Here is a 12,820-nt window from a genome sequence, read left to right as displayed (position 1 = left end):
CGCTGGGAGTGTACGTCAGCCGGTTCCGTCACTTTGGTTGGCCATAGAGCGGGCGGTGCGGTTGGCAGCAGGGGCGGGTTCGGCGGGCGGTTGAAGGAGACTCGAGGACGGGACCCCCTCCAGAGTCGTCGCCCCTCCCCGCTCCATGCGCAAGATGCTGCTGGCCGCGCTCTCCCGCGTGCTGCAGGGTCCGGCCGCCGCCGCCGGCAGGACGGTGAGAGGGACCGGCAGCTGCCGGGGTTGGGAGGGGGTTGGGGACGGCGGGCGCGGCGGGTGAGGGGGTGCCGCGCCGCCTCAGTGAGAGGGCGGGGGCGGCCGTTAGCAGAGCAGCCGTTGGGCCGCACGGGGCACGCGCGGTGCTGCCGCGCTTCGGCGGCAGCCCAGGTGTAAAGGTTTAACGGCATCACGGAGCCGGAAGGTGGGAGGTGCCCGTGGAGGTCACCCAGCCCAAGCCCGTGCTGAAGGGGGGCTTTCCTGCCTTTCCCGAGCCGGGCGGGAATATCTCCAGAGGAGGAGTCTCCACCGCCTCTCTGAGCAGCCTGCACCAGGGCTCCGTCACCCTCACAGCAGAGAACGTCGCGTGGTGCCGGTGCCAAAAATCATACTTAGAGAGTTATCTCTGTTTGTTTTTCTTCTCGTGCTATTTTAAATGCTGTGTTTAAAAAAAAAAAAAAAAAAAAAGTCGCTGCGTGCGGGAGCACGCTGTAAATACCCAGCCCTTGGTGTGCCTGCTGCTGGATACAGGAAGTGCACAACGAGTGCTGCAGCCCACGCCTGGCACGGCTGTGCCTTCTCATGGCTTTAGATGTGGGAACAATGTGCGGGTATCCATGTTATTTATCGTGTTTAAAACACATCGTTCCATTTCTGAAACCCTTTTCCAGGCTTTTTGCCTTAACTTTATTTTTATATTGGTACATTCTGACAGTCAACACAATCAGAGTAAACTTGGTCATCTTATTTCCCTCTACATTCATCTGACTTGTTTTGAAGTGAATCACAGAATCATTAAGGCTGGAAAAGACTTCTAAAATCACCTAGTCCAACCCCCAACCCATCACACCATGCCCACTGACCACATTCCTCAGTGCCACATCCACATGGTTCTTGAACACCTCCAGGGACAGTGGCTGCACCACCTCCCTGGGCAGCCTGTGCCACTGCCTTTCAAAGAAGAAATCTTTCCTTGTATCCAACCCAGGCCTCCCCTGCAACAAGTGTTTTGCCTTAGCTCACTCAAACAATAGTCATTTAATCTTTTCCTGAGTATTCTTTCAAGTTGTGGAATTTTAAAAATTACCTCAATGTTTAATGTGTTGTGTTTTCTCTCTCATGTGAAACATCTTTAGAATTTTCCCTTTTCATTCTCGTTATTCCATTGTAATGACTCTGAATGCAAGGAAAAAAACATGCCAGCTGAAAAAAAAATATGAACACGAGAAGAATGGGAGTTTTCTGACAATGTTAAAAAGTATCTTTTGTAAGCTGAAGGCCAGTTGTCTTTCTGTCCTTGAGAGCAAACCTGTTGCCCTACTTCAATGCTGGGGTAGCTCTCCTGCCTAGCAGTCATTTGTTGTGAAACAGCTGTAGCTGGCTGGCTTTGTGCAGATGGCCTCAGAGAGCAGGGTCACCAGGAGACCTTGCTGTGTGTATTGGAACTACATGGAATATAGATCTAAAAGCAAGAGAAAATGTCTGTATTAAAATTTTCTGGTTTGGGTGCCAAAAATGTGTTCCTCCATGTACTTGGCCTGCTCCTGATATACAGTGTTTTCCAGAAGTTCAAACCAGCTCCATTTTGGAAATCTTAGTATTTGGCTTTTGGGATCCTAGTGACTGCCAATTATTAACTATTCCTGTGCATTTGCAAATCACCAAATAAACTGAAGCAGTTTTAACCCATAAGGCATTATTACTATTCTGATCATTTTGTAAAGCATAAAGATGGGTTTCCATGACTCAAAGCTTGCCTAAAGGGAAACTACTTTTCTCACAGCGTTCTAGTTAGCTAATAATTTGCTGATTCTCCTCCCCCAATTGTTTGTTGCAGTTACTTACGCTTCTTTTTTTTCTTTCTTTGTTTTTTTTTTTTTCTTCCTTCCAAATGCTGCTAACCTAGGGAGCTGTTAGTGAGGTAAGATCTGAACCAGTTTTGTCAAGGATTTTCATATTTGTTTCTTCTGTTGTGTACTGGCCATGTATTTAAGAACTTCTGTAGAGATTCTCCAGCAGTGCTTCTATTCAGGTCTGGAGCTTGGACCAGGCTGACCTGCAGAAATCCTTTCCAACCTCAGCCATTTGCTGGTTCTGTGAATCCCAGACTCCTGACTGACTTCCAGCTCTAGAACTAAAATAGCTTTTTATCACTGGTAATACTGTTGCATCGTGGTAAAGAGCGTAGAAACCTGGTTTAAATTAAGAACTCCAAATATTTAATCTGATAATATGGGGGCTTGTGAGGTCATGACAGCCAAACTAAATGGCCAACAGGAGATAACCAACAAGCATTGAGAAATTTCTCCTGGCATTTGTCCCAGTGTTACGTGTGTCAATCAATAGCTTTGTTGGAGACAGCACTGGGTAGTCTCAGAGTTTAAAAAGAGCTAACTTTGAGCGTATGCAAGTTCCATGGTTGAACAAACTTCTGAAATGTATGTGTGACAATTAGCAGTACAACTTTGCTGCTGAAAATCAAGTGCATTCCTCACACTGTGGCCACAAGGCATGCGTGGACAGGCAATTACTACGTACTGAAGTTATCTAAGAATACCACTTGTTGGTTAATAGACTGCACATTTTTTTAGACAGAACAGTAACGTATCTTCAAACATCTTGTCTCTCTCCTACTATGTCAGCTCTGTAGTTCTGTATTTCATGCACCCTTGGGTAGCTGTGCTACCTGCTTAAATAATACTCTCTGTCTTTATTATCATTGCCTGCATCCTTCCATCTTCCCTTAAAAGGAAAGAGAATAGTTCACATTCCAGAAGTCTGCTGTGTTGGGTTGTGTTTTTTCTCCCAGGGAAGTTTTTTGTTCTGTCAAGGTGAAATTGCAGTCAGTGCAAAGAGCCATCTTAATTGGCTGTGTCACTGCTCGTGTAAGGGATCTGTCAGGTGAAAGAAAAAATATATATACTTTTTGTGATGTTAATCCTTTTTATAGTCTTCTGAAGTTTACTTGTTTTATTTAGTTAATCAAGGGTATTAAAAAATTAAAATTCTGTTCTCTTTTTCTAATCTTAATTTAAATACTGGGTTTTAAAGGAGTTCTAGTGCATGCGTTCAAAATCCAAGTTCTCTGATATTTTAAGGATATGCCACTGGAAAGTTTCAGTCACAAAGTATTTCAGTGTCAGCGTACCGTTAGAAATGATTTGAGACTTTATCTATTACTGCATGGTAATTATATGTCAGTATTGCTCACATTTTGGTTTTCTTTTTAAGGCCTCTCGAGTGATGGTAGCATCACGTAACTATGCCGACTTTGCAAATGAAGCTACGTTTGAAATTAAGGTAAAGAAGCTGAATGCTTCATACTCGTATTCTGTGGAAGCAGCGCTGTAGATCCTGACATGATAGAGCTCACCCCTTACCATTTCAGTTACAAAAGTGTGCTACGTGGATTTTCAGAACCAAACCCCTTGCTATCTGCTCTGATTTCTACATGGAGTTGGAAATAGTGTGCTTGGATACATGTAGTCACGTCACTGTGTTAATTCAAACTGAAGTCACGTGCAGGTGTGTTGTATCAAATCCCTAAGGAATTTGAAACAGTAGATTTGCTGTGGAGAGAGTTGCTCTAATAGAAGATGCCATGTAGGCTATGAAGCAGTATTGTGGCCATCTAGTGCACTGGCAGAGCAATGTGTTTGGTTCGTTCCACTGAATGTGTAAGACTTAGTTTTTTGGTAGAAGTACTTAAAATCAGCCCTTCTTGCAATTTGGCGTAGCTCACGGTTTGAGAGAGAAGCTGTGTTGTACGTGTTGGGGTTTGCTTTTTTAGAAAGACACTACTACCTGAATTTGAAACTGACGTGTCATTTAAAAAAAAGTGCTGTTGATAAACAGGATGGATGAGTGTCAAGAAGTAACTACTTGTTCAACTTGACAGCCGTGTGACCTCCATCGCCTGGAAGAAGGCCCTCCTACCACTGCAGTGCTGACACGAGAGGAAGGGCTCCATTACTACAAGACAATGCAGACCATACGGCGCATGGAGCTGAAGTCTGACCAGCTTTACAAGCAGAAAATTATTCGTGGCTTCTGTCACTTATATGATGGTCAGGTGAGACTCTTATTTTCCCCTTATAGACTCATTTTTATTCTGTCTTGCCCTATTTAATTTAGGGTTTTGAAATAGATGAGGTAGTAAATCTAGAACTCAGTATCTATGCACGATGTCTGAAATCATAGCAGGTCTGCAATTTGGGTCATTATTTCCTTACAAGCAATGTCTGAGCACACAAAGGGATTCCTGATTTCTTGGGACAGCAATAGGAAGAGAGAGAAGGCAAGGTGCAGCTGCAGTTCATCTGAACGTGAGGCATAAGCTATTGTAGCATACTCAATTAAGTGCATTTGGAAGCTCACATCCTCATTATCAAGCCCCACAGATAAGTTTTCTTCCGGCGTCTCACAGATTGTACATCCACTAAAAAGCTACAGTCAGAAGAAGGAACTTAATGAAATTAGTGAACTGAACTGTAGTTACTTAGATACTTCAGAGATGAGCATAGAAGAAATCTGCAGGTCTTTTTACCTTCTCATTTTTCCTTCTTCCCTAATTTTCTTGGTTGCACACAGGACAGGTTGGATATAGAGCCCAGCCTATTCCTCCTTGGGATTTAAGGCACTCTGGTGTTATCTGTGCTTTTCCTGTTTCCTGCTTTATTTCTTGTATGGGGGACCACAGACAGACCGTGCCACACTGCAGCCTGTGGAAATGGTGTGCTTCCTCTTCATTGCTGAACTTGCTTTCCATTGGTGACAGGAGGCTTGCTGCGTAGGGCTTGAAGTTGCCATAAAGCCTACAGACCACGTGATAACAGCATACAGAGCTCACGGATTTACTTATGCCCGAGGCGTCCCCGTTCGAGAAATTCTCGCTGAACTTACAGGTTTGTGCTCAATAAAATGAAGGTTCGTGTGCTACTGTACTAGCCTCAGGTTATTTTTACTAAAGTTCAAAACGATGTTAATGCACAAAGCATACCAGGGATCCAGAAGTGATGTTGTAACACGGCAGAATAAACATTGTTTATGATCTGTGTTCTGTAATAAAAAGCAGCTGCATCATTAAAGTAAAAAGGTTTAAGAGCTGCTGCTTCTTGTAGCTCAAAACGTGATTTAGGTAGAATGTATGTAATTTAAATTACTGCTGAATCTGAACGTATTGTATTTACATTTATATTTTAAAAAAGGGAGTGGAGAAAAAATACAGGGAGAAATAAACCTGTTGACTGTAGTTTGGTTCTGGAGTGGTAGAAAGACAAACTATGCTGAGAATGCCTTTAGTACCTAAAAATGAAACATAGGAACCGAGATAATTTTGCCAGAGTACATTACGTCAATCCTGTCTAATTTTCTGAGAGTATCAGGACTAAGGCTGGATGTGGCTCTGGGCAGCCTGGTCTGGTGGTTGGCGACCCTGCAAATATGCAGAGGGGTTGAAACTGGATGATCATTGTAGTCCTTTTTAACCCAAGCCATTCTATGATTCTGTGATAATGGACAGAGGAAAAAACATGTAGATATCAGTTTAATTAGTTGTTATTAATTTTTTTGATGCTATTAGCTGTGACCCTGCATAAGAAATAACTAAATTGCAATTTAACTGGAATGTAACTAGAAAACCATAATTAATGTAATTGCCAAAATTGTTGTCAAACAAAAGGATGTATTCTGCAAAAAGTTAAAGCAGCTTTTTGCTGCCAGCATAGTTCCATTCCTAATTAGGGGAATGGTGTGGAGGAAATGTGTATATTGACTGGAAGATAGCATAGTATGTGTTGGGGGTGAGCTGTGCGCTCGTAGATTAGTGATTCTGAAAAATGAGAGAAATGGCCTGAGAAATAGGGAGTAAGCTAAGTGAAATACCAATTGGTTGAGCATTGCTTGAGCAGGAAAAGAGCTAGGGGCTTGAGAGATTGTTTTTTGACACCTCAACATAGTTGAAATGTATTGTGATTGTATGAGCACAATCCCAGTGCCTAGCATCTGTAGGATTTCTGCTATAGCAGAGAACAGTATTGTTATGGTTCTTGGTAACTGGTTAGGCAGCTAACAAATGCAAATGCTCAAATACAGATTCACACTGCACTGGAGTAGGGGATGGGCATTTCTCAAACTTTCTAGTTGGGAGGTTTAACTTGGGGGAGTGGAATGGATGGAGCAGATCAAATAATAGCTTGACTCTGTGGGCAGGAGGAGGTACATATGTTAGGAAGGAAAAGGCTGGTTTTTATCCGCAAACAACAGCTGGAACGATGCTGGGCTAGGTACTGAAGGTTTATCTGGAGGCAGGGAGTTGTGGGTTTTGTTGAGGTATTTTGTTTGATTCTTTGTCCTATCTGTAACTTCTACTTCTGGCTGTTTTTTTTGCCCAGGGGAGGACAAGTGTAGATTACTGCAATTAACTTGGAACAGTGTTCATATTTTTCTTGCAGAAGCTAAAGTAAAAGGACTGTAGGTACTTCTTGCACTTCTTGTTAAAATACCGTGGATTAGATTCATGAGAAATGTAAACCATACTGGCTATTTCAAATAGACAACCACCTGAGATGAGTGTCCTGAAAAATATAAAAGCACTCTATAGTAAAGTAGGGACTAAAATTAATGAATAAATCTTATTCTATACTTCTCAAGTGATGTTTTCATTAGCATTCTTCCCCTTGGCTTCTTTTATTTGATTGGTGATACATTTAACTATATAAGTTCTGTGTGGGGAGGCCATTATGTCTGATGTATGAGAATCAGCATCTTAACTCTCCTGAGATTTATCTCATGACAACAGTAACATTGCCTCAGTATTATTACCTTTAGGAATTGAATTAGCTGTTACCATTTGTATAGCATTTTTCTTCTGAAAAAAGAAATCCCTTGTTCATGTTTCAGGTCGAAAAGGAGGATGTGTGAAGGGAAAAGGAGGATCAATGCATATGTATACCAAAAACTTTTATGGTGGTAATGGTATTGTCGGTGCTCAGGTATATACGTGACTTCTGCTTTAAAACACAAGTTGAATTTGGCTGGTGTCCCATCCTCGCATTGCTTCTCAATTTTCAAAATGTGAACTTGTATGCAGCTACTATTGCTTTGTGGCTGCTAAATCTATTGTTATTCTGGCTTGCTGACAGCTTTGCATTTTGCATCAAGCCAAGAATATGGTTACTATTTATATTTTGGCTGCTAGACAGATTGTCACCATTTCCATTTCTTACTACTCTTTTATCAGTTGAGCACATCCTTGATATCGGAAGTGTCTTCACACTTCACAAGCAACCTGTCTCCAACATTCTCTAAATGTTGTTCTAAAATTCTGGTTTGTCCTGTACTGTGATAGGTTCCTCTTGGAGCTGGGATTGCGCTTGCCTGCAAATACTTTGGTAAAAATGAGGTCTGCCTGACTTTATATGGGGATGGTGCAGCCAACCAGGTAAACAAACTGACTAAGGTAGTTCTGTAAGGAGAAATGTGACTGCAGGCAATCGGTTTTCCTTCTGTGAACTGAGAGCTTCGCCTTTCTGCTGGGTAGAGGAGCACCTTCCCCTGTCTGTCTCGTGTCTGCAACCCAGACAGCATCTGGCTTTGAATCTGTTGTAATGATGGTTTGAAAAAATGAGTCTGCTGATACCAGTGCATCTTACTGAACTACTTACTTTGAGACAATTATCTTCATTTACTGGCAGAGAAGTAAAGCCAGGTGGAAAAAAGTGATTTAGAGTGCACTGTTGATTTTTACCTTCCCACTTTCAAAACACGTGGCATTCAAGGGTACCTTCCAACTCAAATCATTCTGTGTTTTGTGCTACTCTAACGCAGAGACTGAAATGGGTTTAAAACTTAAGAAATTCTATGAACTATGAGTGGAGATAAAAGTTACCTTTATAATATAACTTCTCTTTTATTGCTGCTGAGCTGCAGAAGGGGCTAGTTTGAGATCACTTCTGGTATCAAAAGTTTTGCTAGCTGCAGCTGAATGATTTTTCAGTAGAGCCTAATGCTTGAAATGGGAGCTCCCTGTCCGGACAGAACTTGCTCCTTTTCTTTCAGGGCCAGATATTTGAAACATACAATATGGCAGCCTTGTGGAAGTTGCCTTGTATTTTCATCTGTGAGAACAATCGGTATGGAATGGGAACCTCAGTTGAAAGAGCTGCAGCCAGTACTGACTACTACAAAAGAGGAGACTTCATCCCAGGGCTTAGAGTGAGTACAGCTCCAGCATGCTTTGAGGCATGTGTGTGCAATACATACATGCCTGTGTATTTTTATTTATAAATATATTTATAAATATTTTTTAAAATAGGAAATTTAAGATTGAGTTCCTATTGCATTACTGATATGAAAGTACTGAATTTGAAAGTTTGTTTTCCGGTCTCTTTTTGACTTGTGCTGTGCATCAGGTGGATGGCATGGATGTTCTCTGTGTTCGAGAAGCAGCCAAGTTTGCAGCCGAGTACTGCAGAGCTGGAAAAGTAAGTTGGTAGCCATTCCTTTACCATAGGTGAAACTTTCAGCAATAATTGATGCATAAAACGTTCCTCAACTTAACCTAGCTTTCTGTAGTTAGCGTAGAATTGTTTGGTTGACCTTATTTCCTTTCTCCACAGTAAGGAGTCTGCTAGTAATTAAGTAAGTCGTTCTTTAATTTTGTTAGAGTTGTTAACACGCAGTTGGTATTTAATCAAGCTTTGAGAAAAAAAACAATCTTGAGACCTTGTTAACTTCTTTCTCCTTCCTAGCAACCTACTTAAACTCTGTTGTGAAAAATGTTTTGACTGTTAGGCAGCTTTGTTCTTTATGAAGAAATTTAGAAGGGGGAGGGGCACAAAAAATAATTCTACATTTGCAACAAAAGAAAAGTGAAGTAATTTTTTTGTGAGACTAGATAAGTGGCAACGAGAGAGATTTTTATGTACCTGCCTAGAAATATGTACAAAACTGTATGGAACCTTAAGGGTTTTTCAGCATCAGTGCCTGTTACCCAAGAATAAAACTGTTTTGACATATCTGACGTTATGTGAAATGATGTTTGTGCTTGGAATGCACAGAAGGAAGTTTGCACAGAAGAACAAGCTGCTGGGAGTTAGAGTCTTGAAGTGAAATTATAAGCAATTTGAAATACTCTGGGTAACGGTGGAAAGGCATTGGAAGGGACCAAATTGCTTAATAATGCTCAATAAGGACGTGAAAGTAAATGCTAGTAGTTATCAACATGCTTTTTCATTTAAGAGGAGTTTTGTTTTGCTGCTTGTGATAATGATATGTGAATTGATTAAACTGAGAAAGTTGAATTAAAAACATTTGTCACTTGTACAATTCGCCTGTAGCAAATACTGCTATAACACAAATCGATTGCTCAAGGTGATAATGCTCTTTGTATGTTCTTTCTTTTTAAGGGTCCTATTGTGATGGAGTTGCAGACATACCGTTATCATGGCCACAGTATGAGTGATCCTGGCATAAGGTACCATGGAAACCCTGTAATAGAATTCACTGAAAACAATTAAGTATTGATGGTCAAAATCTCGACACTGTGTGAAATGCATGAAGGTTATGATAAAATCACTGTGACAAGTCTGACCACTCAGCCTTTGTTTTATTTTCAGTATTAAGAAATGGAGTTTTCAGAACAAGCAATATCTGCTCAATTTGTGTACCTTTTATTAATGAGTTCAGCATTCTGCGTGACTTTGTGGCGTATTCTAAGAAAGCTTTGACTGAAAAGCAGTGCACTTTTCCAGGGTTTTTAGAGTATATAAAAATCCTATCAGCTAAAAGTACAGCTCGAGTGTCCAGTCAAATGGAACGCTTCTTAAAAAGCACAAGCATACAGGTGCCAAAAAGCTTTGGGCATTGAACCATCCAACAAATTCAAACTGATCTACATGTAGTAGTCATATACCTTAACGCTTCGTTGGAAACTTGTAGTGAATTGGAAGTTTTGATTGAGTTCGTTAAACGTATCCCTCTGTAAGTCCTGTGACCCAATCTAATAGCACAGGGCAAGTCATATAGCCCCCACTGCTCTTTCCCTTAGTAGAGATAGGGAGAGAGAAATACAGCTTCACAGTAGCCATCTCAGCTACAGCAGCTTTCCTTCCTTGTCCGCATCGTATTTAAGTCTGGATCTATTTCAGTTTCCACTTTCAAATCTAAGAAGTCTTCTGGATGTAGCCATGCTGTACTTTGGATAATGAATGCTGCTGTATTTTCATTGCATTCCTGACACCTTTTCTCTAAAAATGAGCTGCATCATCATTTTGATACAAGAGAATTATTGAAGTTCATCTCTTTGCTTGTGTTCCTCCTAGCTATCGTACTAGAGAGGAAATTCAAGAAGTGAGAAGCAAAAGTGATCCCATTACTTTGCTGAAGGACAGAATGATCAACAATAACCTTGCTAGCGTTGAAGAATTAAAGGTATGGTTTTTAGTAGATGTTTAAGCAAGCTCTTTTGCTTTCATATACTACTTATTTCCTACTTATTCACTTGTCCTTTGAGCTTTTTTATTAGAATGTAACTTTTTGGTGATAATAAAACTTTGTTGCACACTAGCTAATGCAGTTGTGCTCTGTAGAAACTGCTTTTTGCTTTTGGGTGCTGAGTGTAACTCAATGCAAGGTTCTGTGAATGTTAGTATTTCAAATACATCTCTTGTCATGCTGGCGTCTAAGAAAACAAAATTGTCCACATGAGCTAGAAAGCAGGTAAAGGCTCTGAACTTTGAGTCTTGCACTGGCAATGGTCAGTGGTAGTGAAGAATCCTAGTGAAGGAGCCAGAAGCTCTCTAAGCAAATGGTGTAAGTATCCTGATTGTTCTGCTATTGAGATCTCCTTACACCTTGTAAAGGTCCATGAATTGGAAGTGCGGGGTTTATGCCTTACCTGCAGGATTGCGGTCACATTTCTCTGTATACTTGCGTTGCTTTGCAGAAAGAGAATGCAAAAAAGAAAATGCTCAGTGTGGTCTTGTTCCTCTGGGATAATTGTACTGTTCTTTGCTTTAGAAGGGAGGAAACTTACAGTTTTCTAATTTTTTACAGACAGCTTTAATACTAGGTCTGATCGGTGTTTCATCATCACTTTTAAATTCAAAGTGTTGATGCTTTTTCTGAGTTGCCTTCTAATTAGCATTTCTTTATTTAGGAAATCGATGTGGCAGTGAGAAAAGAGATAGAGGAAGCTGCTCAGTTTGCTACCACTGACCCAGAGCCCCCACTGGAAGAACTCGGTAACCACATTTACTTCAATGAGCCGCCCTTTGAAGTGCGTGGCCCCAACCAGTGGATAAAGTATAAGTCTCTCAGCCATTCATAAGAATAAGTGAGTGCATTTACAAGAACTGTAATGACTCAGAAACCTTAATCTTTATTTAACACCTCCTCTTTCAAAAGAAGGTGTTGAGTAAGGCAGTCTCATCACAGTACAGATTGTCTTAAACATGCCTGAATGTTGTTTCAGAAGGAGCTAAACTATGAGAAAGCAGCAGTTTATTTAAATTGCTATATATTTGCTTCACAGGTTTTCTTTGGATTGCTGTATTTGTCATGTACAGTGTAAAAATAAAAATAAATAAACTTTAACAACATTTAATCTGTTTTTTTTTTTTTTTTTTTAAAGCAGTTGATAAAGAAACAAAGACCTTTTAGGTTTGCCACATTTTTACTGCAGCCAAATTACAAAATCAAAACATCATGCAGGCTTTGCTTAGTTGCTCACTGAGAGTAGCTTTCATACACAAAGCTATGTACAGTTGTAGAGAAAGAAGTGACATACTCTACAGCTTAACCCCTTCCTGCTTAAACCATCAGCAAGCACACCTGTCACACATTCTAAGTTCAGTGTGCACAATGCTAAAGCCAATTCAGGTGTGTGGTACAGTCTTCATTCTGCCCCTCCCAGCTCCCTGTATTCCCCTCAGCCACTCCCCTATTAGGACAGTACAAGAAGCTAAAAAACCAAAATGTCCTCAGATCTATACAGCACTGCTCAGATACAACTAAAACATTGGTCTATTAGCAACGTTGTTTTTCTCCTAGAGCCAAACCATAGCATCAATACCGGACACTATGAAGAAAATTAACTCTGTTTCAGCTAAGGCTTTATATTTACAGTGATAGGGCATTTGTCTTCTGTGCTACTCTTCCATAAGCTGTTACTACTTACTGTGTATTATGCTGATGGTCAAATGAGCTATATAATTGTGCAAAACCTGCAAAGCAGGGAGACTACGTACATATATACATCCAATAATTTAGGAATGTATCTATCTTTCATTTGCTTACTCCCGTTACACATTCTGTTTCCAAAGAGCTATCCTTCTGCCTCCATGGACTTATCAGGCATTTGTCGGTGGGTTAATATCGCATTCCAAATTCTGCAGAGAAGTCCGCCACTGTCTCAAGAAGAATAGAGAACAATTAGGGACAGCAGTAACTGGTTAGGGAAAAACCACCATCTCCATTACTTGAAAGTGTGCAAGAGGTAAACTCTAAAGTGGCTGGAAAGCTGTCTAATGGGAAGGGACCTTGGTGTACTGATGGACAGTCGGCTGAATATGAGCCAGCAGTGTGCCCAGGTGGCCAAGAAGGCCAA

The 12,820-nt window shown here is 40.9% G+C and overlaps 2 protein-coding genes across 3 annotated transcripts in view; one reads left to right on the top strand and one right to left on the bottom strand.

Annotated features, from left to right (window-relative positions):
- Nucleotides 1–11,813, top strand: PDHA1 (pyruvate dehydrogenase E1 subunit alpha 1). Of its 2 annotated transcripts, XM_085211192.1 has the most exons (12): nt 1–214; nt 2,120–2,134; nt 3,445–3,513; nt 4,112–4,285; nt 4,991–5,117; nt 7,114–7,205; nt 7,562–7,654; nt 8,272–8,427; nt 8,625–8,696; nt 9,621–9,688; nt 10,536–10,644; nt 11,372–11,813. In XM_085211192.1, exons 1-12 carry the CDS (start codon nt 146–148, stop codon nt 11,540–11,542), a joined length of 1,215 nt encoding a protein of 404 aa, XP_085067318.1. In that variant the 5' UTR covers nt 1–145; the 3' UTR covers nt 11,543–11,813. The 2 variants fall into 2 exon arrangements, with proteins under 2 accessions (XP_085067318.1, XP_085067323.1); XM_085211197.1 differs by lacking the exon at nt 2,120–2,134.
- Nucleotides 11,569–12,820, bottom strand: part of MAP3K15 (mitogen-activated protein kinase kinase kinase 15) — a 78,415-nt gene continuing 77,163 nt past the window's right edge. The window contains 2 exon segments of the mRNA XM_085211183.1: nt 11,569–12,549; nt 12,551–12,620. Coding sequence (XP_085067309.1) covers nt 12,499–12,549; nt 12,551–12,620 — 121 coding nt within the window. The 3' untranslated portion in view covers nt 11,569–12,498.

Source organism: Meleagris gallopavo, chromosome 1 (genome assembly GCF_905368555.1).
Source record: "Meleagris gallopavo chromosome 1, MGAL_WU_HG_1.1, whole genome shotgun sequence".
Taxonomy (NCBI): Eukaryota; Metazoa; Chordata; class Aves; order Galliformes; family Phasianidae; genus Meleagris; species Meleagris gallopavo.
This window is presented reverse-complemented; position numbering and strand designations above follow the sequence as displayed.

Coding starts and splice junctions, on each gene's coding strand:
- PDHA1 (XM_085211192.1), top strand. CDS start 146: ATGCGCAAGATGCTGCTGGCCGCGCTCTCCCGCGTGCTGCAGGGTCCG. Junction 3,514..4,111: donor AAGCTACGTTTGAAATTAAG/GTAAAGAAGCTG, acceptor TCAACTTGACAG/CCGTGTGACCTCCATCGCCT. Junction 8,697..9,620: donor AGTACTGCAGAGCTGGAAAA/GTAAGTTGGTAG, acceptor TTTCTTTTTAAG/GGTCCTATTGTGATGGAGTT.